The 23253-nt window shown below is 36.3% G+C and overlaps 1 protein-coding gene across 1 annotated transcript in view; it reads right to left on the reverse strand.

The window, feature by feature from the left end:
- Nucleotides 1-235: 235 nt before the first annotated feature.
- Nucleotides 236-23253, reverse strand: part of SMOC2 (SPARC related modular calcium binding 2) — a 130875-nt gene continuing 107857 nt past the window's right edge. Inside the window, exons 10-13 of the mRNA XM_070951204.1 lie at nucleotides 17202-17304; nucleotides 12047-12321; nucleotides 10374-10414; nucleotides 236-299 (exon numbers count right to left, since the gene is read on the reverse strand). Coding sequence (XP_070807305.1) covers nucleotides 276-299; nucleotides 10374-10414; nucleotides 12047-12321; nucleotides 17202-17304 — 443 coding nt within the window. The 3' untranslated portion in view covers nucleotides 236-275. The remainder of the gene's footprint in view (nucleotides 300-10373; nucleotides 10415-12046; nucleotides 12322-17201; nucleotides 17305-23253) is intronic.

Genomic DNA, 23253 nt, shown 5'->3' on the forward strand with positions numbered 1-23253 from the left:
TTTAGAACAGATTAAATGCAAACTTTTACAACTCCAAGACATAGATTTCAGACAACAACAAAAAGGCACATACATTGTATGTGGTAATTGTTTAAAATAAGCTGTTACTACATTTTCACAGATTCTTTTTAAAAAAATGTCTGTTTAAATATCTCATTTCTACAAAGTGAATTTACATTTAAAGTACAAAGTGCAAATACTATGGTTGCTCTTTATTGACCTTTGGTGAGGGAATCTCCTACATGTCCGAGAGATCTGCCTTGGATATGAAATGTTCAGCCTTGCTTCTTTGAGGATTGCTGCCAATAAAAATTTGAAAAATAGTCTTTCATGTTGTATGCTACAATAGTATACACGATAATATTAAAATAAGGAAGAACAGTTTTTACTAATATTTTGAGACGAATGTATTGTGATTAGAATAGAATATTCCATAGTGCTAAATATATCACAACAGGATCTTGCAATGATCAGCTATCAATTATCAAAGGTTTGCAGTGCAAACAGTTCTCTCTGTTTATCCTTTGTTTTACAGTAAGCAATAAAGCTCTTAGGAGAACTGATTTGCCTCTAACTACTATTATATTTGATAGAAAGTAAATCTGGTGGATGTGGAAAAACTATTGCTTTGTTCTGAAGCTCTCAAAATTCTTTCTTTCTTTCTTTCTTTCTTTCTTTCTTTCTTTCTTTCTTTCTTTCTTTCTTTCTTTCTGTTGCAATATTTTCAGGATCAGACTCAATAAAGATAATAAGAGTTAGAGATTTAAATATATTTCTCTTTAATCATAACAGGCATTCTATATTCACTGAATATTCAAGATAGAAGCCAAGAAAATGGTGAGGGTGGCTCCTTATATATACAAGGGGTGGAGCCAGGAATGGGAGTGGTAAATTATGAATACATTAAAATCCAAAGAATAAGTTAACCCCTGATATCCCATATATACATTATTTACACAATAGAGAATAAGGCATTTACATCTGACAAATCCCCCTCTAAATGCCGGTTCGCTATACAACACCAATTACATTCAGATTCAGGACAATATAATACATACAATTTAGAAGTTAAATATTTGTGCTGTTTAGAAGGTAAAGGCTTCGTTAATATGTCAGCTAATTGTTCAGAAGTATCACAATGTATTGCTTTGATGAATCCATCTTGAGATAATTGTCTCACGTGCTTAAATTTTATATCAATATGCCTGGATCTTTGTCCAATGGCATCGGATCTGGATATTTCAATGGCTGCTTTATTATCTTCATGCACAACAAAAGGTAATGTAGGTTTTTTCCAAACATCTGAGATCAAGTCATTGAACCATACAAGGTTATTTGCAGCTTTGGATAAACAAACATATTCCGCTTCTGTGGTTGAAGTGGCTACCAGTTCTTGTTTACCAGTGTACCAGTAAACTGGACAATCATTCAATAGAAAAATATAACCAGAAGTACTCTTTCTGCATGATGTATCACCAGCCCAATCTGCATCTGCATAACAGGTAATTTTTGGTTCTTTGTCATTATTAGGTTCTAATACTAAACAAAAATCTAATGTACTTTTCAGATATCTTAGAATTCTTTTGACAGCTTCCCAATGATACATGGTTGGTTTGCTAACATATCTTGACAATAAATTGAGAGGTAATGCAATATCTGGTCTGGTCCAATTAGATATATAAAGGAGTGAGCCTATAATTGATCTGTAAAATGTATTATCTTTAAATTCAGGGGAAGACTCATCAGTGTTTCTAAGGAAATCAGTTTGCATAGGAGTGTCACAGGTTTTGGCATTGTTTAAATTACATTTGTTTAGAAGTTCAATGATCTTATCTTTCTGAGTAAGTTTGAATCCCCTTCTAGTTTTGTTAATTTGTACACCAAGGTATTTATTCACTTTACCTAGAGATTTCAACGAGAAATGTTCGTTTAACTTATTTACAAAGATTTCTCTGCTCTCTTTGTGTTTTCCTATATATAAAATATCATCCACATAAATTAATACAAATTCAATGTGATCATCACTCTTTTTTACAAAGAAACAGTTATCAGCAGTGGTAGCGTTGAAATCCATGGTCTTTAGTACTTTTACCAAGCAATCGTACCATCTCTTGCCAGATTGCTTTAATCCGTATAGACTCTTGTTTAATAACCAAATTTCATTCTTATTAGTGTATTGACTGTGTGGTGCTCTTACATATATTTCCTTATCTAGTTTTGCGTGTAAATACGCAGTCTGTATGTCATATTGAAATACGTCCAGATTGAGTGCAGATGCTACTACTAGAGCTGTTTTAACACTCTCTGTCCTCACCGTGGGGGAGTATGTGTCAGTATAGTCTTCTGGATATTTTTGTGCATAACCTTGTGCAACTAGTCTAGCCTTGTATAAAGTATTGCCTCCTTCTAGGTTCTTAATTTTATAAATCCACCTGGTACCTATAATTGTTTTATCCTTAGGTGCGATCGCAGGAGTGAATACATTTAATCCTTGCAAACTTTCCATCTCTTTTTTCATAGCTAGTTCCCATTTTTCTCTTTCTTCACGAGGGAGTTTTAATACTTCCTCATATGTATTAGGTGTTATTTGTTCTCCATTCATATGCATTATGTAATCTTTGTATTTACTTGGTATTTGATTTCTATTGTTTCTAATAGCTCTTTCAGGTTTGCTATGGTTGTCATGCAAATATCTAGCTTCCTTTTTTGTTAATGTGTCTGTCTTTATTTTATGCTGACTATTTGTCCAAGTTTTGGTTTTGTTCTTATTTTTGTTAATGTTTTGATTTTCTATTGTCCCTTCCTCGCAAGATATTGCATCTTTGCATTTATTTGGAAATATTTCATTAAGGTGCAATTTAGACCAATTGGCCTGCTCATGGAACACAGCTGTTCTGGAGACTATAAATTTGTTATTATTATCAATGAATCTGTACCCTTTGGTTCCAGTTTCATATCCCATAAATCTTAATCTTCTGGATACGTTTTCTCCCTTTCTCCTCAACTGCTTAGGTATGTGCACATCTGCAGTGACTCCAAATATGTGCATGTGTGCTAATTTAGGTTTCCTATTGTACATCACCTCATACGGTGTCTTATTCACAATACTGGACCAGGTTCTATTTTGAGTGTAATTTGAATAATGTAGGGCTTCTGACCAGAATTGTTTGCCTAAACCAGCATCCTCTAATGTGCATCTAATCATGGTTTGTAGTGTGGAATTCTTTCTCTCTGCAATCCCGTTTTGAAACGCAGAAAATGGATTGGACGTGAAATGTAGCATTCCCCTATCCTTTAACCATTGGGAGAATTCTTTAGACATGAACTCACATCCCCTATCTGTCATAATTTGTTTTATTCTGATATTATGTTGTGTTTCTATGCGTTTGTAGAATTCCTTAAATTTCTGAAAGGTTTCATCCTTGTGCTTTAATGTGTAAACAAAACCATAGCGACTATAATCATCCACTATTGTTAGAAAGTAACGTTTTCTATAGGTAACTGATGGAGTTAATGGACCAACTAAGTCCATATGTACTAAGTCAAAAATATTGTTAGTTGATCTGTTAGATTTTTTTGGTCTGGGACTGGTTTTTAGTTTGGTGGATTTACATACTGAGCATTCTAAATAATTTTCACAATTTTTTATTTTGACACCTTCTGCGTGTTCAGTCATTTTTTGAACTACAGGAAAGCTTGCATGTCCTAACTTCCTATGTAAGATGTGAGCACACTCATCATGAATTGGTTTACCTATTTTTGGTTTCTTCTCATTGTGTGTAATTTTGTGATCATGAGGTATTTTACATTCATCATTGTCACTGTTAATAACATTTTCATCATCTGCTTCAATACAATCTTCCATATTTGAATCAATGTTATGTAACCATCTTTCTTTTGTTATCAGATAGGGTAGACCTCCTTTTATCATCACAGTGCCTATATTTGTTTTGTCCTTCTCTAAAGTTGCTTTCCCTTTTGAGAAAACTATATTGATGTCAGAATCTCTGCTTAGTTTTATAGCACTTAGTATGTTGTGAGGTATTTCTGGGATTAATAATACCCCCTCTATTTTACCTAAACCAGGCAAGGTCACATTTCCTCTGCCTAATACTTGAACCTTTTCTTGATTAGCTACCTTTATCACAAACTTATCTTCTGTAAATGAAGATAATATACTTTTGTTGTTAGTGGTGTGATTGGTTGCACCAGAATCAATAAGCCAATTATTGTTCTCATTTTGTTGTGTTTTGGTGCTTTCTTGTTTGTTTAGTCCATTTAGTGACCCAGATTTTCTCTCTTTTGAATTTTCTCTACCCCCTCTACTTTCTCTGTAATTTGGTGGGCTTCTATATTTGTGTCTATCTGTGGAAGACTGTCTATAATTGTATTTGTTCCTATATTCTGGCCTATGTCTCTCCCTTGAGACTTTGGGACAGTCTCTTCTACTGTGTTCCCTGGACCCACAATTGTGGCATTTAAAGGCTTCATTATATTTTTCTTGGAAAGCTACTTTCCTAAAAGATTTGTGTTCTGTTTGATTACTGGAACGATTTTTTCTTGAATTGTCTTCTGCTATCAATTTGTTAGATAGACTTTCTATGGTTAAATATCCTAAATTAATAGTATCTAAGTGTGACATAAAGTTATCCCATGATGGATCAAGTGAATTGATAATAACACTTTTCATTGTTTGATCTGAAATCACTTCCCCCCTCAATTGCAGCTCAGCTCTTATTTTGTTTAGAGATATCAAATGCTCACTTATAGAAACCCCTGGTTTCACTCTAGAAGAAAAGAAATCCTTAGACATTCTTGTAGTTGTAGCTACGCTATCGCTGTGAAATAGATTAAACATGCATTGAATTATTTCTGACACAGTTAGGTTTGATTTGATGCTATGATACATTGCAGGAGACACGCTAGATATTATTATGAAAAATGCTCTATGATGTAAACAATCTATTTTTAAAGTCCAAGGTCTTCTTGGAGGACTAGTTATAAAGAATAGTAAATTTTCTTTCATAAAGACAACCTGAAGCTGTTGATACCACTCTTGTAAATTAATGCCATCAACTCTAAGTTTTGGGAAGTCACTGGGTAAGTTACCCACATTATTTTGTCCACTACTTACAACCTGAGGCAGTCCGTGGTCTCGTAAGTGCAGGAAATTACAGAACGGCATGGGGATGCTCGCAACGAGTCTGCGCAGTTCTCTGGCCAGTTCAAGTCTTTCGGAGCCGTCTACGTAGTTTCGCACATGCGCGTTGCTCATTTCTTCCTTGGCGTCGTCGTGGAAGGTTCTCTCCATTTCAGCTCTCTCGTTCCGCTCCTCTTCAGATGAGTCGGTCTCTGGCTCGGTTTTTGGGGTTCTGGTGGTGGCGACAGCTCTTCTCTTTCTTTTGTGTGCGTTGGCACTTGATCCGGTCTGCGGTGTAGGACGGAATCGGCATGGCTCTCTGGGCTCGGGTGTCGTCGCTTTCGAAGTCAGGATGGGAGCGTGCAGGTCTCGAGTTGTCGGTTTGATCTCTTGCTTCTTCGTTGGTGCCTTGGAAATTTTCAATCTTGGTCCAAAAGCAGCAAAAAGCGTTTTCATTGCTGACTTTACTTGAGACTTTGTTAAATCGTCTTCACTTTCAGATTCTGGTTCTTCTGAAGAGTTTGAGTTTTCTTTTTCACTTTCGTCGTCTGATAGCGTTTTTCGCGCCAGAAATTTTGAACTGAGCGTTTTGATTGGCTCTGCTTCACTCTCTTTTGAAGTTCGTTGAAACCAAGATGGCTGCCATTCAAAATTTCGCGCGGGATCACATCTTTTCTTTTTCACAACGACTTTCTCAGTAGTCATTTCACTCACAGTTTTTTGATCTTTGGGTTTTTCTTTAACGACGTTTTTCTCTCTCGCTGCTCCGCTGTTCTTCAGCATTTCTTGGAGGTTCGCGATGAGGCTTTCATCGTTCTTCTGGCTTTTTAGTATCTTCAATATCTCTGACCTGAGTTCGTTATTTTCTATTTCGATTTCTTCCTGGTCATTATTTTCATTTATCAGTTCTTCTTCTTCAGTGGTGTATTCTTCGGATTCTCTCGAAATCGCGTTAGTGGATTCGTTGATCATCTCTTGTTCAGTTTCTATTTCTTTGCTGTAGGCCCTGGTGTTGGGCCTATCTTTCTTAGACATTTTTAATTATTTATTGAGTCAATTAACCATCCTCTGCTACCAGCTTGTTGCAATATTTTCAGGATCAGACTCAATAAAGATAATAAGAGTTAGAGATTTAAATATATTTCTCTTTAATCATAACAGGCATTCTATATTCACTGAATATTCAAGATAGAAGCCAAGAAAATGGTGAGGGTGGCTCCTTATATATACAAGGGGTGGAGCCAGGAATGGGAGTGGTAAATTATGAATACATTAAAATCCAAAGAATAAGTTAACCCCTGATATCCCATATATACATTATTTACACAATAGAGAATAAGGCATTTACATCTGACACTTTCTTTCTTCTCTCTCTCCCTCCCTCCCTCCTTCTTTCCCTCCCTCCCCCACCCTCTCTCTCTGATGTATAGCTGCAACTATACTCTGAGGGATTGACTTACTTTGATTACATCCGCCGAGCCCGTCAGGTCTGGCAGAGAAAGTATGCTGTGAGTCCCCAAGGAATTACATTTGGTGGGTTCCAGGAATTGGAATATCATCCTCTCCTGTTTTTGTGCTTTTTAATAATTATTTTTCATAGTACCAATATACTTTCTATAAGTTTATATACTTCTTTTTGGAATGTACATATATTTTCATGTATTTATTGTTTTTAATTAAATATTGCATACTGCCCAGAATTACTTTCATATGAGCTGAGCAGCTGTACAAGTATGATAAATAAATACTGGAGTAAGATTTATATTTTAATATAGAAAATTCTTAAAATGAATATAAAAATCAAACCAGAGACTTTTTAAAAAAAGGTTTTATGGACAAGGAACTTGAAAAAAAATCTGAAACTTTCTTGTTGTACATATTGACTGCTCTATGTGCAAAAATGGAAAGATACATTAATTCCCACAATGGAAGAGTAGATTGCAAAAATAATGGAGCTAGAGAAATGGCCAGATTAACTGCTTTAATCAAAGAAAAGAGTGCATCCAATTTTTGTTTCTGCTTGGAAACTGCTTCTAGATTTTGTGCTTGAGACAGAAAAAAAAATGAAACTAAGTTTGGGATTTACTGAGTAAAAAAGTTTGTTGTTACAGAAATAGCTATATATAGTAAATAGTTGAGGTTCTAATATTATTACCCTTAATCTATTGTGCTAAAAAGAGTTGGAAGCTATGCTTTTTTTTCTCTCTTTACCCAACAGTAAAGATCCACAGTCTTTTCCTTCTTCCTCAATTTTCTACTATCTTTATTTTTACTTGTGGTTTATAGTTTGAAATATAGTTTAATTAAGCTTAATTAAAATCATATTTAAAAAACAAATATGATAAATAAATACATAAATAAATTTCAGTCCATAAGAACAAATTCCATCTATAAATGCAATTTTCACCTCGTGCCTGGAGCCAAAAACAGCTACCATATATCATCCAGAAATCTCTATAACCTCTAAATAGAACTTTATAATTGCAGCTCTATCACTTTCTCAAGATTTAGGCTAGGCCTCTTAAGAAATGGGCAAACCATTTCTTCTTCAGAACTCCTGGAGCCTCTCCTTAATTTTTTTAAAAAAGTGTTGATTACTGCCTTGATTCAACTCTTAATCTTTTTATGGACACTTTAATCAGCTAGGTGAGTGAGACTGCACATGAGCCAAGATCATTTCCCTGAGATTCACAGGTTTACAGAGCTTACAGAAAACATAACAAGACATAACTTCTCCAATCTCAATTGATTCCATCTATTTGGCTTCCAACTGAAAGCAAATGCAAGTGGTAATTTCCATGAAACGTTCAACCAAGTTATTGCAAGTTACATCAATCAGTTATTCTGGCCTATATTTTCCTAAGAGAGGTGAGCCACATTAACAATACAGTTGGCTGACATTCCATAGATGCATAAATAGTGTTGTGATAAGAGTTGTGAAGCTTATAAATCTAATAAATCCCTCCTGATTGCAAGAATAGGCTTGAATCAGAATTGTCCCTGTTTTGGCCACCCCATTTTTTTTCACTTTCTGATAGGGTTGCTTCAGGTTTCTCTTCATCTATTTCATTTCCCAAAGTTAAGTGGCCAGGTAAAGACTCTCCATTTAGGAGAAGCTCAGAAAAGTCCTGTGGAGTCCTTTGCATTTTCTGAGCTGGGTTGTTGCTTGCAGAAATTTCATTATCTGGCTAGATCATATCATCATTTCTCTTCTATTGGTATAGAGAGAAATAAATCACATCATCATTTCTCTTCTATTGGTATAAAAAAAACCCTGTCCAACAACCTGGCCATATTTGTATTTCAGAACTAACAAGGTGTCCAACAGGATTAGGTTCCAACTTTTGAGAAAACCATGTGTTCTCTGAAATCAGCCCTTTCTCCCTGCACAGACTGTGGCTCTGGTTAATCACAAGAAAGGGATTGTTGGAAACATCCTCTGGAACTAGATCACATAACATACACTTCAAGTTAAAAATGAGATCTAATGTGTGGCCAACTACATGTGTTGTGCAGTTAGATTTTTTGGCACCTGATGTTCAAAAGCAACCTAAATCCAAGGTGTTCAGTAATCTGGATATCTGGTTTATGGCTTGAGAGGAGGCCCTGGATCAGAGAGTGCAGTAATTTTCTCTCTTCCCATGAACCAGTCCATGCCAACATTTCCTGCTATACTTCCTCTGGTTTATCCTTATTCTTATCTTCTTATCTTCTTATCCTCCTTTTCCAATCCACTTAGTAACCTAGCTTCCCCCCAATCAACCAAGGGCCAGCTAATAATGCTCTTATTGTTGTCCAACTACAACAGAGCAGAATAACCTCGCCTAACAGCTATTCACTACCGTATCATACATGCAAACTTCATTTTCTAATAACAAAAAGTTGGCCCTCTTCAGCCTTCCATCCTGCTAAATTCAGATGCCCTGGTTCCAATTCTGCAGAATCAAAGGAAGCAGGGAGAAACCCATTTTCACTGTTTTCTCGCTCCAGGGCAGCTGCCCTCCTCCTTCAGAGAACAGGTAAATCTATCCTGAAACCTTCAGCATCAGGTACAGCATTTGCCATTCATAGTCCTATATTTGTGTGGATGAAACCTCTCTCAGAAGTCAAACTATAGTGAAAGTAAAGTAGTTCAGATCTCCTTGGTTACATCACTTCACAATAGCAGCCATGGTACCTCAGGCATAAATCCTTTCCCCCATCACCTTATGCAGAAAATATTTTTTTCCCTCCTCTGGTCAATTATATTTTAGCACAGTCCTTTTTCATAAATGCTAGTTTACTGAATGACGGCCATTCAAACCATGACTTCTCACCTGCAGTCTGAAAGCATTTTAGACCACAACTCTATTGCTCCAATTTACCACTTCATAATGTGTGTATTGAGTCTTGGATCATTTGTAGCCCGTTCCCTAATGGAAACAGAGCTGATTGTTGTCTTTAAGGTAAGCAGTTCCTTTTTAAATGTTTCTTGTGAAGCAGATTCAATTCCAAAGCCTTCCTTTCAAGCGAGGGCTCTCCTAATGAAAGCCCCCTTTGGCATCTGTGAGGACCCTTTATGGCCTCCCATTGCTGTAGCAGTTAACTGCCAACAGATGGTTTGTACAGCTAGGGCCATTTCAAGGCTATCACTTCACAGGACGAGCTTTTAAAATAATTGCAAATGAGTCAGCAGAAATATTGGATCAAATAATTCTTTAAGAAAAAGAGAGAAAAGATAGCACTATTGCACTATATCCTTTACATGTTATCAGATGACCGGAAAGCTGGAAGAGGCCAGAGGGGAGAAAAATAAAGCCAGTTTTGGATTTGAATGAAGAGTAAGTCACATGCTCACAGCCACAACAATTACATAATCAAAATAAATGGCTGGGGCAGTTCCAGGTTCTACCAGAGTTAGGGTTTTCAGGCCACCTTGCTCAAAATGTAAGAAATGTTTAGGGAATTAAATCAATGAGTGGTGTAGAAAGGAGTGCTTTGGATTTCTTCTGGATTCTTCCAAATGTGTGAAAAATCTTTACTAAATTCTCACTGTTTTAGAGAGGATAAATGTCAAGACAGTGGCAGAAAATGAGAAATAATCACATATAACCTGGTAGCTAGTTTCTCTCCTTGCAGACGTGACTTTGGTAGTTACTTTGTGAATGCTTTCTCACATTACCCAACCAGGCAAATTCCAAATGCTATCAAGAGAATGGAAAAGTTCTCTCCCCCCCACCCTTCTTATACATACCTGCCTGTTAGAAGGAGTACTTTCAGCATGTCTTCTGGGAACTGCTGAGGAGAAAAAAGAGACAGGAAGTTATTTGAGAGTAAACAGGATTCTATGTAACAATTTAAACAGACTTTAAACCTTTCAGATATGCATTTAAGTTATCCCTTAGCACTAGAACTAGATGCTCTAAATTTGATGATCTTGCTTGGCTTGTGGGGAAAGTCCTGATCATAGAGCAATTCTTCCACTTAGTGTTACGGCCTGCCAGCGGCCTGCGCGGATCGTGGCTGATCCCGACGAAGAGGAGGCTGGTGTGGTGTCGCGCCAGCAGCCTGCACAGCCAGCACTCGCGTTGGACAGCGAGGAGGCTGAAGAGGATGTGGTGCCAGAGGCAGAGACTCAGCCAGGGCCTTCAGAACCTCCAGAGGTTCCTTCAAGTGGAGAGAGCAAAGTGGAGGAGCCTCTCCTCAATGCTCAAGCACGCAGGGCTGCCAAAAGGCAGGAGTGGCTACTCAGGAGGAGGAGGTCTACTCGAGAGTAGGGCTTGAGGATAATTGGCCACTCCCTTAGCCTACGTGAGTCGCACGCAGCTAGTGCTTTCTTGCTGGAAACAACTCGTATTTATTATCAGAGTATTTTGGTTTATCATATCTTGTTTTCTGGGCTGGTTGCCAACCTTTGCCGGTCTTGTTTATTCTTGCTACTTAATAAATTTGATAAGGACCGTTGGTGTGTGTCAATATCCTCCGAAATCCGGAGCTGGGGCAGAACACTTAGCCACCAAAACCTCAGACTGAAACTAGACTGGAGATTCAGATGGGCTAAACCGGGAGCTTTGCTCATTTTGTACTTTGTATATTATACTAGTTTTATTTGCTTTATGGAATTCCAAAAGTTTTTTATTTCTTTTAACTATCAGTTAAATTTCATGACACACCATAAACTTTTAGTAACGTGCTTTCTCCAACGCTGAATAGTGTCTGATAGGAACAGCATACTTTTTGTACATGCTCTTTTTCCGAATGCCAGATGAGATATCTGGCCAAAACATTCTGCCTTTAGACATTTGCTCATTTCCAAAATTTATTTTGCTTTTAATTGTTTTAATGTCTGTCTTTACCATTTCTTCTTCTTCTTCAAATGTTGTGATGATAAATGACACTTTATATGCAGCTCAAAAAGCACAATTCACACTCAAGAGGAAGATATTAGCTAGGCTGGGGAATATCCTTTTTGCAGAAAAAACAACAATGTTTAACCTTTTTTCAAGTAACTGGAAAGATCCCCAAACAAGTCATTAAGAATTGAGCTGATTACTGAAAGTGGGAATAAAACCTGGAGATGAACCGAGGGTGAAATAGAGGCAGTACCAGGAGGTCACGATAAGAAGTCATCCCTCAAAGGAGTGGAATAGTTTTCAGACTTTGCTAACAACCATTCTAAATCTGGATTACAAATAACTCATTAAGAAATAGAAGAAGCAAACTCAATTCCATTGATGTTGCCCAGTCATCTCATTCAATAGCAGCTAAACCAGTATTTTTCAACTCAGGAAAGTATGGGCTTGAACTCCGAGCATGCTGGCTGGGAAATTCTGGGAGCTGACCTCCAAACACCTTAAAGTTGCCATTAAAAAAAAAAAAAACAACCTGAGCTATATAGTACAAGAGCTAGTAAGGAATTCCACTTACTATGACGTTTCTTTGTATCTGCTTTATTGTCTTCTTTTGTTACACCCAGGCAACCCATTAGTTCTGGAACGGTCAAAGATTTGTCATTGTTCACATCACAGTATTCCACAAACTTTTTCACACACTTTTTGGGCTTGGATTTTTTCCTCAAGAATTTCTTAAAAGGTTTGATTTCTTTTTTGCCGATGTCGCCACTAGCATTTTTATCCAGTTGCTTAAAATACCAATGAACAACTCTTTCCTCCAGGGTATGGTTTGGATCTGGTTCTGAAAGCCTTCAACAAAAGAAAGAGTTCATTAATTGGTTAAATGATGAAAAGGGCAGAGTAACTTTTTGGAAAGAGGAATTTAGGACAAAATTGAATGTAACTTTATATTTAAATTCAGTTCAATTAATATAACTGTGTGCGTGAACATATGAGTGTGCCTTCAGGTCAGGGGTGACTTCTGGTGGCTGCCTAGACAAGTTCCTATACTTTTCTTGGCACAGTTTTGGGAATGTGGTTTGTCATTTTTTCGGTAAAGTAGACCACAACATACTTCTTGGTAAGCTAGAAAAAGTGGGATATTTGGCATCACCACCAGATGGATTTGTAACCAGCTGCAAACCATACTTAATGAGTAGACCTTAATGGTGCTGCATCTACATGGAGGAAAGTAAGCAGTGGGATACCACAAGGTTCTGTCTTAGACCCAGTACTCTTCAATATCTTCATAAATAGATGAGGGAGTAGCAAGAGAACTTGTCAAATTTGCAGATGATACTAAGGTGGCAGGAATAGCCAACACCCCAAATCAGGGGTCTGAAACCTTAAATACTCAAAGAGCCATTTGGACCTGTTTCCCACAGAAAAGAAAACACCAGGAGCCACAAAACCTGGGTGGGTGTGGCCAACTCAATGTCACTCACTTCCACCAGTCACATGACCCCCTAGCCATGCCTACCCAGCCGGTCATTAGGGCAGAGAACCAGTTGTTAAAAAACACTGGGAACCACAAAATCCTTTTGACATATCTCTCTCTCCCCTCCCTCCCTCTCTCCCCCCCTCCCTCCCTCTCTCTCTGTATTTCTCTATGTCTCTCTCTCTCCCCCTCTCTCTGTATCTCACTGTCTCTGCCCTGGCCGCTTCTCCATCCCCCGCCGTCACCCTTACCTTTTCAGGCCAGGCGAGGAGTGACTGGGAGGGGAGTGCGAGGGGCGGGGCCAGCCAGTGGTGGGATCACCTGACAGGGAGCCACAGCAGAGGGCCCAAAGAGCCACATGCAGCTCCGGAGCCGCAGGTTGCTGACCCCTGCCCTAAATGATAGGCTCAAGATCCAGATTCAAGTCTTAACAGACTTGAACCCTGGGCCCTATCTAACAAAATGAAATTCAGCATAGAGAAAAATAAAGTCTTACACTTAAGCAAGAAAAACCAAAAAAACACATACAGATTAAGTGAAACCTTGCTTAATAGCAGTAACTATGAGAGGGATCTTGGAATCCTAGTGGACAATCAATTAAATATAAACCAGCAGTATGTGGCAGCAGCCAAAAAAGCCAATGCAATCCTATATTGCATTAACAGAGGGATTGAATCAAGATCACGTGAGGTATTAGTAATGCTCTATAAAGCCTTAGAATATACCTAGAAAACACCTAAAATACTGTATCCAGTTTTGGTCACCACACTATAAAAGAGATATTGAAACTCTAGAAAGAGTACAGAGAACAGTAACAAAGACGATTAGGAGCCTGGAGGCTAAAACATATGAAGGACGGTTGCAAGAACTGAGCATGGCTAGTCTAGTGAAGAGAAGGAACAGGGGTGACATGATAGCAGTGTTCCAATATTTGAGGGGCTGTCACAGAGAGGAAGGGGTCAAGCTATTTCCCAAAGTATCCAAAGGCCAGACAAGGAACAATGGATGGAAACTGATCAAGGGAGAGATTCAACCTAGAAATAAGAAGAAAGTTTCTGACAGAACAATCAAATAATGGAATGGCTTGCCTTCAGAAGATGTGGGAGCTTCATCACTGGAGGCTTTCAAGAAGAGACTGGACAGCCACTTTTCAGAAATGGTATAGGGTCTCCTGCTTGAGCATGGGGTTGGACTAAATGATCTACAAGAAGATCCCTTCCAATTCTGTTATTCTGTCATTGTCTCCTTACTAGGGCTGAGAAAGAGGGACTAGCTCAAGGTCACCCAGATGGCTCCATGCCTAAGATGGGACTGGTATTCCTGGTTTCCTGGTTTTTAGCATGGTGCCTAAACTTCTATCCTAAACTAGCTCTCTAATTAAACATGACTGCTCATATTTTAAACATTTTTTCTTTTGGTCAATTCAAAACAATACTTTTACAGTAGCTTCTGAAGGTCTCTGGATCTCACCCAAAGCTTTGGGGAGGATGACCTGGAGCCTCAACTTCTATGGAACTAGTTTAAGTATTTAAGAACTATGCTACATTCCTCTTCATTACTATCTCATGCCAAGAGATAATAATACACAATAGAATATGTACAACAATCACATGGGAAAATCAATAAACTGTAGAAAAACATCTTTGCAGATGAGGTTGTCCACCATTTGTCTTCTCTCCCATAAAGTCTTGAATGACTGGCGTGGGAAAAAGATGGGAAATCTCAAGTTAATTTCTCTTCAAAATATTTTAAAAGGTTGTATTGTTTGCTTTTATGCCTACACTTCCTTCAGTTCTATATAGTTTTATTATTACACTCAGTAGGACTAATTCTAGAATACATGTGTAGGATTAAACATTTAATGTTATTAAAGCAAACAAGTTATCATATGCATCAGTACATCTAATTTCCATATTATAGGCATGTTCTGAATAAAAAATATGTTCATTGTCTCTGCTTTTTTAGATCACATTTGCCAGTTACTGTGACCTATGTCTCAATTCTGTTTTTTTAAATCCAAAACACAAATGAATTGCATTGTAAATAACTAGATGAATTATGGATTTTAAATTCATTTGGTTTCAAGACATTTTCATTGGGAAATAAGAGTTTGAATTCAACTTAAATAAGCCGGTTTTGTAGGACCTTTACTTCTAAAATATTTCTTCCTCCTTAAATCAAATTTAGTTTTTTTAAACAGTGAAAGATAAACTATATTAACAGAAAAACATACAGTACAGTAGTGGTTATACAATGAAAAAAGAACTTGCATATATTACAGTGATTAAAATAAATTAATAAAAAATATTAAGAACCTAATAATAAAAAACAATAAAGATCCACATAATATCAATTTAGTATCAGTATGGAAATAATTGTCTTTAGGTTTCCTATTGAATCAAGATGAAATAAAAACAGATTGTTCCATCTCCCATCCATTTTTGAATATAAAGACTTTTCAAAAACATCTAACTCATACGGTATCTTGAATCTTTTCCTTAATATCAGGGGGCTGTTTCTTTCTAATTGCTGAAGAATATCATAAAACTTTTCATAAAATGGCAATATCCATAGTAAAGTTTAAGATCACATTTACATCTTTAACTGTTATAGCTTTTTGACAATAATATTTTAATATATGTTATGATTTGAGACCAAAACAAAGCTATGGCTGGACAAAACCAATTGATATTCAGTGCTAGAAATTTTGGTAAAATTTCTAATAATACCATCACAAAAAATATGACTTGCAACTTTTTAAAAATGTCTTTGAAGAAATAATATTTTTGGTAATTGACTTCTTTTTTAAATTTTTTAAAGGCACATGTTTTACGTTTCTTAAAACCTGGACCCACAAGTCTGAATATTTCATTTCTTCATTCTACAATTTATACATATAAACAATACTAACCTTTATTCTATTTTTCATTCCAAATGAAATTGAATTGTTCATTTCACTTTGTCCATTGCAACTCTTAAGGTTCTTAAGTTTCCAGGTATTAATGGGGCTGCTAAAACATCTGGAATGTACTGTTTTGTCAATCTCCCTCCCTCTCTCCCTCCCTCCCATAACCTACTAGGATTCCCAATGGTTTACAATGAGAACAAAAATTCTAAAAACACAATTAAAACTGAAATAATACCACAAATCCAAATCTATAATACAAACAACAGATGGCATCTCCCTACCCCTCCCTAAACTCAATTTTACCAATCTCCAAAAAGCCTTCAGGATGGGCACTAACTTAGCCTTAAGAAGGGGGCTTTCAAAATACAGGGCTGCAGCAGAAATGCATATACCTTCATGTAAAAATATTTGAGTTTGGTTTTTCTGTAGCCACTCTTTTTTCAGCAACTTAATTTGTAAAAGTGTTTTGTTATTTGACAGTTGGCAGGCAGCAAGTTAAATGTAGATTTAATCTTATTTAAGACTTAAACTCATAATTAATTATGTCAGTGAGTTTGTTTTAAACTGATGAATTCTGGATCTTACATAGAAATCCTGGCCAACCTTGTACAAAACACACAGAGATGTACTAGTAGACCCAAATTTGTCTTCTTACCCACCACTCTTCCAGAGTAGAGTCTGGGATCTTTAATTTCCATAGTCCTATGGCCCAAACCCAGCTAAGAGTACTTCCCATTCAATCTGGTCAAAATTGAGTTAGTCATGAGCAGATTAAGTTGCTTTGCTTTCAAAGCATTTTACTTATAAGTAATTTTAATTGGGACTATGCTCTGCTAAATTTTATTTTTACTGCTGACATTTCTGTACCATTCTATTCTAAACAATCTTGAACAGTATACAACAACAGAATAAAAACAGCAGGAAAAAAAATAATAACATAAATCATACAAGATCAGATACTTTATATTCAAGTTTGCTGCATTAAAAAAAATCCAATAACGATTACTTTGTGCTTATATGGAACAAATTCATACTATTATTTTATCTATGATAGATAAAATGTAGATACTAAAAACAACAAAAGCATGAGATGTTATTGTGTAAAATACAGTTCTTATTTTAGATGAATTATGTAATTCTTTAATTTCTGTTATTGCACCAATATTTTTCAGCCATTTCAAATGGATTATCAGTGGATGTTGTGGCCTATAATTAACAAGGGAATGCTGATAAACACCACAGAACCAGTGAGAGAAGTGAAAATAGTTTGTCCGACAGCAAAATTCTGCACAGGTTTTGCAAAAAGGAGGAGATGTCCACTCCTTTTGGGAAAGAAGAACCCACCTGCTGGAAGACACTGCAGGATCAGAAACAGCATGCACCATATCTGTGGAAAGTGCATCTAGAACACTGGTCAGAAATTCATTCTTTTTGGCACCTGGACAACCTAAAATGAAAAAAAAAAAAAAACCTATCCTTTATTGTTTGCATTACTTCAGTTTGCTTTATTGGAGAGCTGCAATTGAGCTGGAAAAGGAATATCATGGTGTTGCATTTTAGGATTGCTCTGAAAATGACCCTGGGTGAATCATCTAAGGTTCAGAGAACTTCCATAGAACAGAGAAGAAGTTCATATTTTTACAAAATGAAGCTGCTCAAGTTATTGAAGTTATAATGTTGCCAAAGATAATTTTTACTGAGTCTAATAGAAATGTTATATAATTTCTTACATCGGTATGGTTTTGATGACACCACAAAGACATATTTTGTGTAATCTCAACCCAATTTCCATCAAGAGGAAACTTCATATTCTGTTTGCTCAAGAATTCCATCTGTCCCTTTTTAATCCTAGAGAAGTTTGTCCTTCAAATGGTTCAATAACATTTGGAGTTTCTCCCACATTTTTTATTTGGTGCTGATTGTTCAGTTAACTCTTCTCTTGTCATCACCATCCAGCTCAGGTTCCACCACTACCACCATCCCTTTTCTTTTTACCTTACCCCCATCTCCATCCTTTTATTTTCTTCCCTCTGAGTTTTTCAGCTAAAAAGACAAAGTATCTTTACATGAGGGACTTGTGTGTGTCTGTGTGTGACAGGGATTTGTAAGAGTATGTGGTTGGAATATGCATATTCCATATTCATATATAAATCTCAACCAACAAATTCTCTGTCTTACACATTGGCAAAAAAAATAAATAAATCAGAACACAAAATATAAGCTGGGTGGATATCACCTTGTAGATGACCCTCACTCTGTCGAGGACCTTGAAGTACTCATCTCTAATGATCTAAGTGCCAGAGTTCACTGTAACAACATTGCCAAAAAGGCATTAAGAGTTGTTAACCTAATCTTGCGTAGCTTCTTCTCTGGTAATATTGTACTGCTAACTAGAGCATACAAAACATTTGCTAGACCAATTCTCAAATACAGCTCATCTGTCTAGAACCCGCACTGCATATCGGACATTAATACAATCGAACGAGTCCAGAGATATTTCACGAGAAGGGTCCTCCATGCCTCTGCTTGCAACAGAATACCTTATGCCACCAGATTTGAAATGTTGGGCTTAGACAACTTAGAACTTCGCCATCTTCGGTCTGATCTAAGCATAGTACATAAAATTATCTGCTACAACATCCTACCTGTCAATGAATACTTCAGCTTCAACCACAACAATACACGAGCACACAACAGATACAAATTTATGGTAAACCGCTCCAAACTTGATTGCAGAAAATATGACTTCAGCAACAGAGTGGTCAATGTCTGGAATGCACTACCTGATTCTGTGGCTTCTTCCCCAAACCCCTAAAACTTTAACCTTAGACTGTCTACTGTTGACCTCACCCCATTCCTAAGAGGTATGTAAGGGACGTGCATAAGCGCACCAGCATGCCTACCGTCCATGTCCTAATGTTCCCTTTTATTCGTATCCATTTCATGTATTCATAATCATGTTTATACTTATATCTGTTATCTAATACTTGCTTGATGAAATAAATAAAAATAAAAAAATAAATATGGAGAATCAGTTAAATTTATAAAAGAAATATTTTTTTAGTACTTAATTAGAAGTCATTAATTTCAACACTTCAAAACATTTCTTCTTCTGTTCTATCTTTTTGTTTTTAGTGTGGATTTTAAGTGGCATTTACATACTTATATAGTATGAATAAGAGTGTGTGTTTGTGTATGTGTAAGTAAAACAAATGTTTATTGGCTGGAAGAGAAATTTCCTAAATAGGTTTTTAGATGGAGTTGGTGACCCTGGATGAGCAAGAGAAGAATAATTTTTATTTCCAATCTTGTTGGGTAGGATTGTGTGTTTCTCTTAAATTCAAGACTATCTTCTTTTCAAGTAAATGTGATGTTTTTTTATTCATGTAGTTTTTAAACTTATTAGGGTTTCAAAAATAGAAATAATTAGAAAATAATTTACAATAAATTATTTTATCAGTAATAAAACCTCTCTATAAATCTACATAGCAAAAACCATACAGCAGCTAAAGCCAACAAGCAGGAAAATAGAACAGAAGGCAGCATAGATTTAATCAAAAGTTCACATAGTTTTGGGCAGATGCATGAATGCCATTACATCTTCAGACAATCACCAAAGACAAAGTCTTTAAAGCATAAATATTTCAAACTAATGTCTGTCTGTTTGCTTACAACAATACATTGCAGTATGTTGCTTATTTACTGAAGTATGTCTTGGCACCATTTAGGATAAGGCCAAAAAGTTGTTACTGTTTTGATAAAAGGTAACTTTGTGAAAACTCTGGTGGGGCACACTCCTCTACCACCAACCAAGGTTGTAGGATCTGAGAGATCCAACCAGGTGCGTTCTGATGGAAATGAGAGAATCAAAATGCTGAGTACAACCTGACACTTTATTTTTGAAAGCAAGCCCATCTAAGAACTACAAATGGTTGGGTTACAGCAGAGCTCTCCAAATCTATCACTAAGATCTCTAAACAGACAGTATGTCTGACGCCGAATGTTCCCTCTCTACAATAGGAAGTTGGCATTGCCAGGGGTGGGGTGAAGATTTCCTGGCAAATCAGGTGGAGCTGGCCAATTCTGCCAAACTCTCTAGGGACAGGATCGGACTGGAGCTAAATCAGCACAAGTCACCGCTTGCTTCACTGAGCCTAATCCATAGAGTTCCCTTGCCAGATTCTCATTCATCTTTCTTGCAGCTCATGTAGTAGATAACTTGTAAAATATAGTTCAGGCTTTTTTCAACTTTTGTGGGTTTGATACTCAAGGCATATGCTACTGATATCTGTTGTACCTCTTCTGACAGCAAAACTGCCAGACTTTTCCGTATAGGCAGGATCTATTTAGTCTTCACAATCATTTATTGAAAATTCATGCACATAATTAGGGAATTAATATTTTGTATTAGAGTGCTGTAGTAAGTAAAGCAGATTCCTAACTTATTTATAAAGCTTATTATTCAAACTGTTTGTGTCCTTTTCACCTACATTTCTTATGTTTCTCCATAGGGATGCAGATAGTTCCTTACAACTATCTGGTCTAATCTCAGAGTTTGCAGTAAAATACATTATCAAAATCAATAGATGAACTGGTAGGATTGGCATTCATAAGAATCTCAATATACTTTAGCAGGTTATCAGTTATTACCCAATTGTTCTACAGAATTAAAATATAATAGCACATACACACACACTAACATATATTAGCGCACACTAATATATGTTAACATATACATATACACACGTGTGTGTGTATGTATATACTGTATATAGTGATATATACAGTATTTTGTTAAATAAGAACGCTATGCTTTCCCAAGCTCACTTTCAACAATTGGCAAGGATATAATATATTTATATCTGAACTTAGTCAAAAGACTGAGAACTGAGAAGTGGGGGCTTAAGTATCAGCCTAGAATAAATCTAGTATTTTCTCCCTTTGTGTTTTCTCAGCTGACCGTATTTTTTTAGTCCTATACCTTTGACTCTTGATGTTTCTGTTGATCCAAATTAAATTATATTTTTCTATAAACTAGTGAATTTAAATTGGACAATTCTAATTCCTAATTATGTCATACTGAGATATATTCAGGATATTAAATATGAGAGCTAAATGTTTCTGAGGTATGATGAGGTAGTTTTAGAAACTTTCCCTCCCTTTTTAAAAAACTAACAAGAAAGGACATCATCATCCTCATTATCACCATCATCATCTTCGCTCTGATTTGGAGTTTTTACTGGTCTCATAACCCATAAAGTTTCACCAACTTGCAATATTAATAATTATTAATATTTATTAATATTTATTAATATTTATTAATAAAACATGTCCTTATCATAAAAGTTATGGTAAGATATGGCAGTGGAAAAAGATTTTATGCTGAAAGTGTACTTATTCTGTTATTCATAAAGGAGAATATTTGTAGCTCAGGGTTGACATGAAGAGTCCTTGCTGCCTTCTGAGCTTGCTTGTTTTCCTGAAGACATTTCATTACCCAAACTAGGGTAGCACTGATGATGTTACCTAGTTTGGGTAATGAGACATCTGCAAGAAAACAAGCAAGCTCAGACAGCACCAAGGACTCATTTGTCATGTCACAATTGAACAAGCTTGGAAGTTCAACTGGAAGGAACAAAAGGCATGGTTTTGGATTCTTTCCACTCCTTGTCTATCCAGCTGCCATATAGGCATTGCAAACAGTGATAGTGAGATTTATGTTAAAGAATTAAAAGAAAAATTGATTCAAATAAACGGAATTTTAAAAAAGAATAGAGAATCCATAAAAACAACAGAACAATAAATAATGAAATGCAGACAGTAGATCTTCTGAGCATAATTCAGCAAATGACTTTTACTTAGAGTCATATTTATCAACCACCTGTGACATTTTTGCTTCAAATATCCCAGGTACTGAGCTCAATAGATTGCTCTACATAATTTTCTTTTCTTTCTTTTCTTTTCTTTTTTTTTAGCATCAATGATTATTTTCCTATTCTTCAAACAAGTTCCTCTAATAATAAATTTGGATGGTTGGCTCTAGAAGAAAAATGGGGCCAACAAAAATTAAAGCTTTCTATATATTTGGAGAACTCCCCAGGGGCAAAATAGTATATTAATTCATTGCATTTATTTAAAAAAAAAATGATTTAAAGAATTCCACAGTAAATAATCTGGAGGAAAATGTATGGGGCAGGGAATGTATAACGAATGCATGCATAAAATACAAAACAAAACCCAACAACACCAAATTCTTTCCCTCTCCAGTACAGAGATATATTGTATAGAAGGAAAAGGATATGTTTCAGAGCTTCCTCAGCTAAAAAAAAGAAAATGATGACATGTTCACTGACAGGACCAAACCTGAATTCCCTTTGACATTTTAACACTTTTTTATTATAATGTAATGAGAAGCAGCAGCTTTGTGTCAATCAATCCATTTTTTTAATGTATTCTGGAATGGTCTGCTTTGACTAATAGCATTTCCCCTGGATCTCAAGCAGAGTTTTCCCATCACTTGAAACCTTAATACATGAAATCATAATACAATCTTAACATAACAGATGAAGGAGAGGATCCTTTTTCCCTTCCCTTGAAACTCCCTCCTTTTCCACAAAGAGAGCTTTAGAAAGACCTACAATCCCCCAAGATTGGTGGAACTCTTATTCATATTCATTTTTTTTATAAATGCTATAATCATTCAAGGGGAGAAGCCTGCCCAATTTCCGAGGGACACAAGTAGAGGAGCTATGATGGATTTAAATAGTTTAAACCAGGGGTCTCCAACCTTGGCAACTTTAAGACTTGTGGACTTCAACTCCCAGAATTCCTTAGCCAGTAAAGCTGGCTGAGGAATTCTGGGAGTTGAAGTCCACAAGTCTTAAAGTTGCCAAGATTGGAGACCCCTGGTTTAAAGAACCCAAAAGTGCTTTTTTTCCCAAAAGGCAACTGGATGTTCTTGGTTTTTTTCTTTGAAAACGTTTCACTTCTCATCCAGAATTGAAAGAGCTTCTTGGATGAGAAGTGAAATGTTTTCAAAGAAAAAACCCAAGAACGTCCAGTTTCCTTTTGGAAAAAATGCACCTTTGGGCCTAAATGATTGAGAATCTCCATAGACATATTTTAAAGAAGTTTTGTGTTTTGTTTAGTTGGTACCAAAGTCCCAAAAATGAAACATGAAAACAAGGGCTGTGAGATCTACAATGCCAAAGGCACAAAATTATAAACCAGCATTTTCCAAATCTTACATCCTCTTAGGCCCCACACACTCCATGGGACTCTTTTAATATTTCTACTCATTAGAGTTAATGTGAAATAATCCTGGAATAAATCTGCAGAATATTACTTCCCACTCCCCAAGCACTGAGATCAGAAAGCCTGGCTGAGAATTTTCACT

Source organism: Pituophis catenifer, unplaced genomic scaffold (genome assembly GCF_029215685.1).
Source record: "Pituophis catenifer annectens isolate HBS135680 unplaced genomic scaffold, rPitCat1.0.hap2 SCAF_1, whole genome shotgun sequence".
Taxonomy (NCBI): Eukaryota; Metazoa; Chordata; class Lepidosauria; order Squamata; family Colubridae; genus Pituophis; species Pituophis catenifer.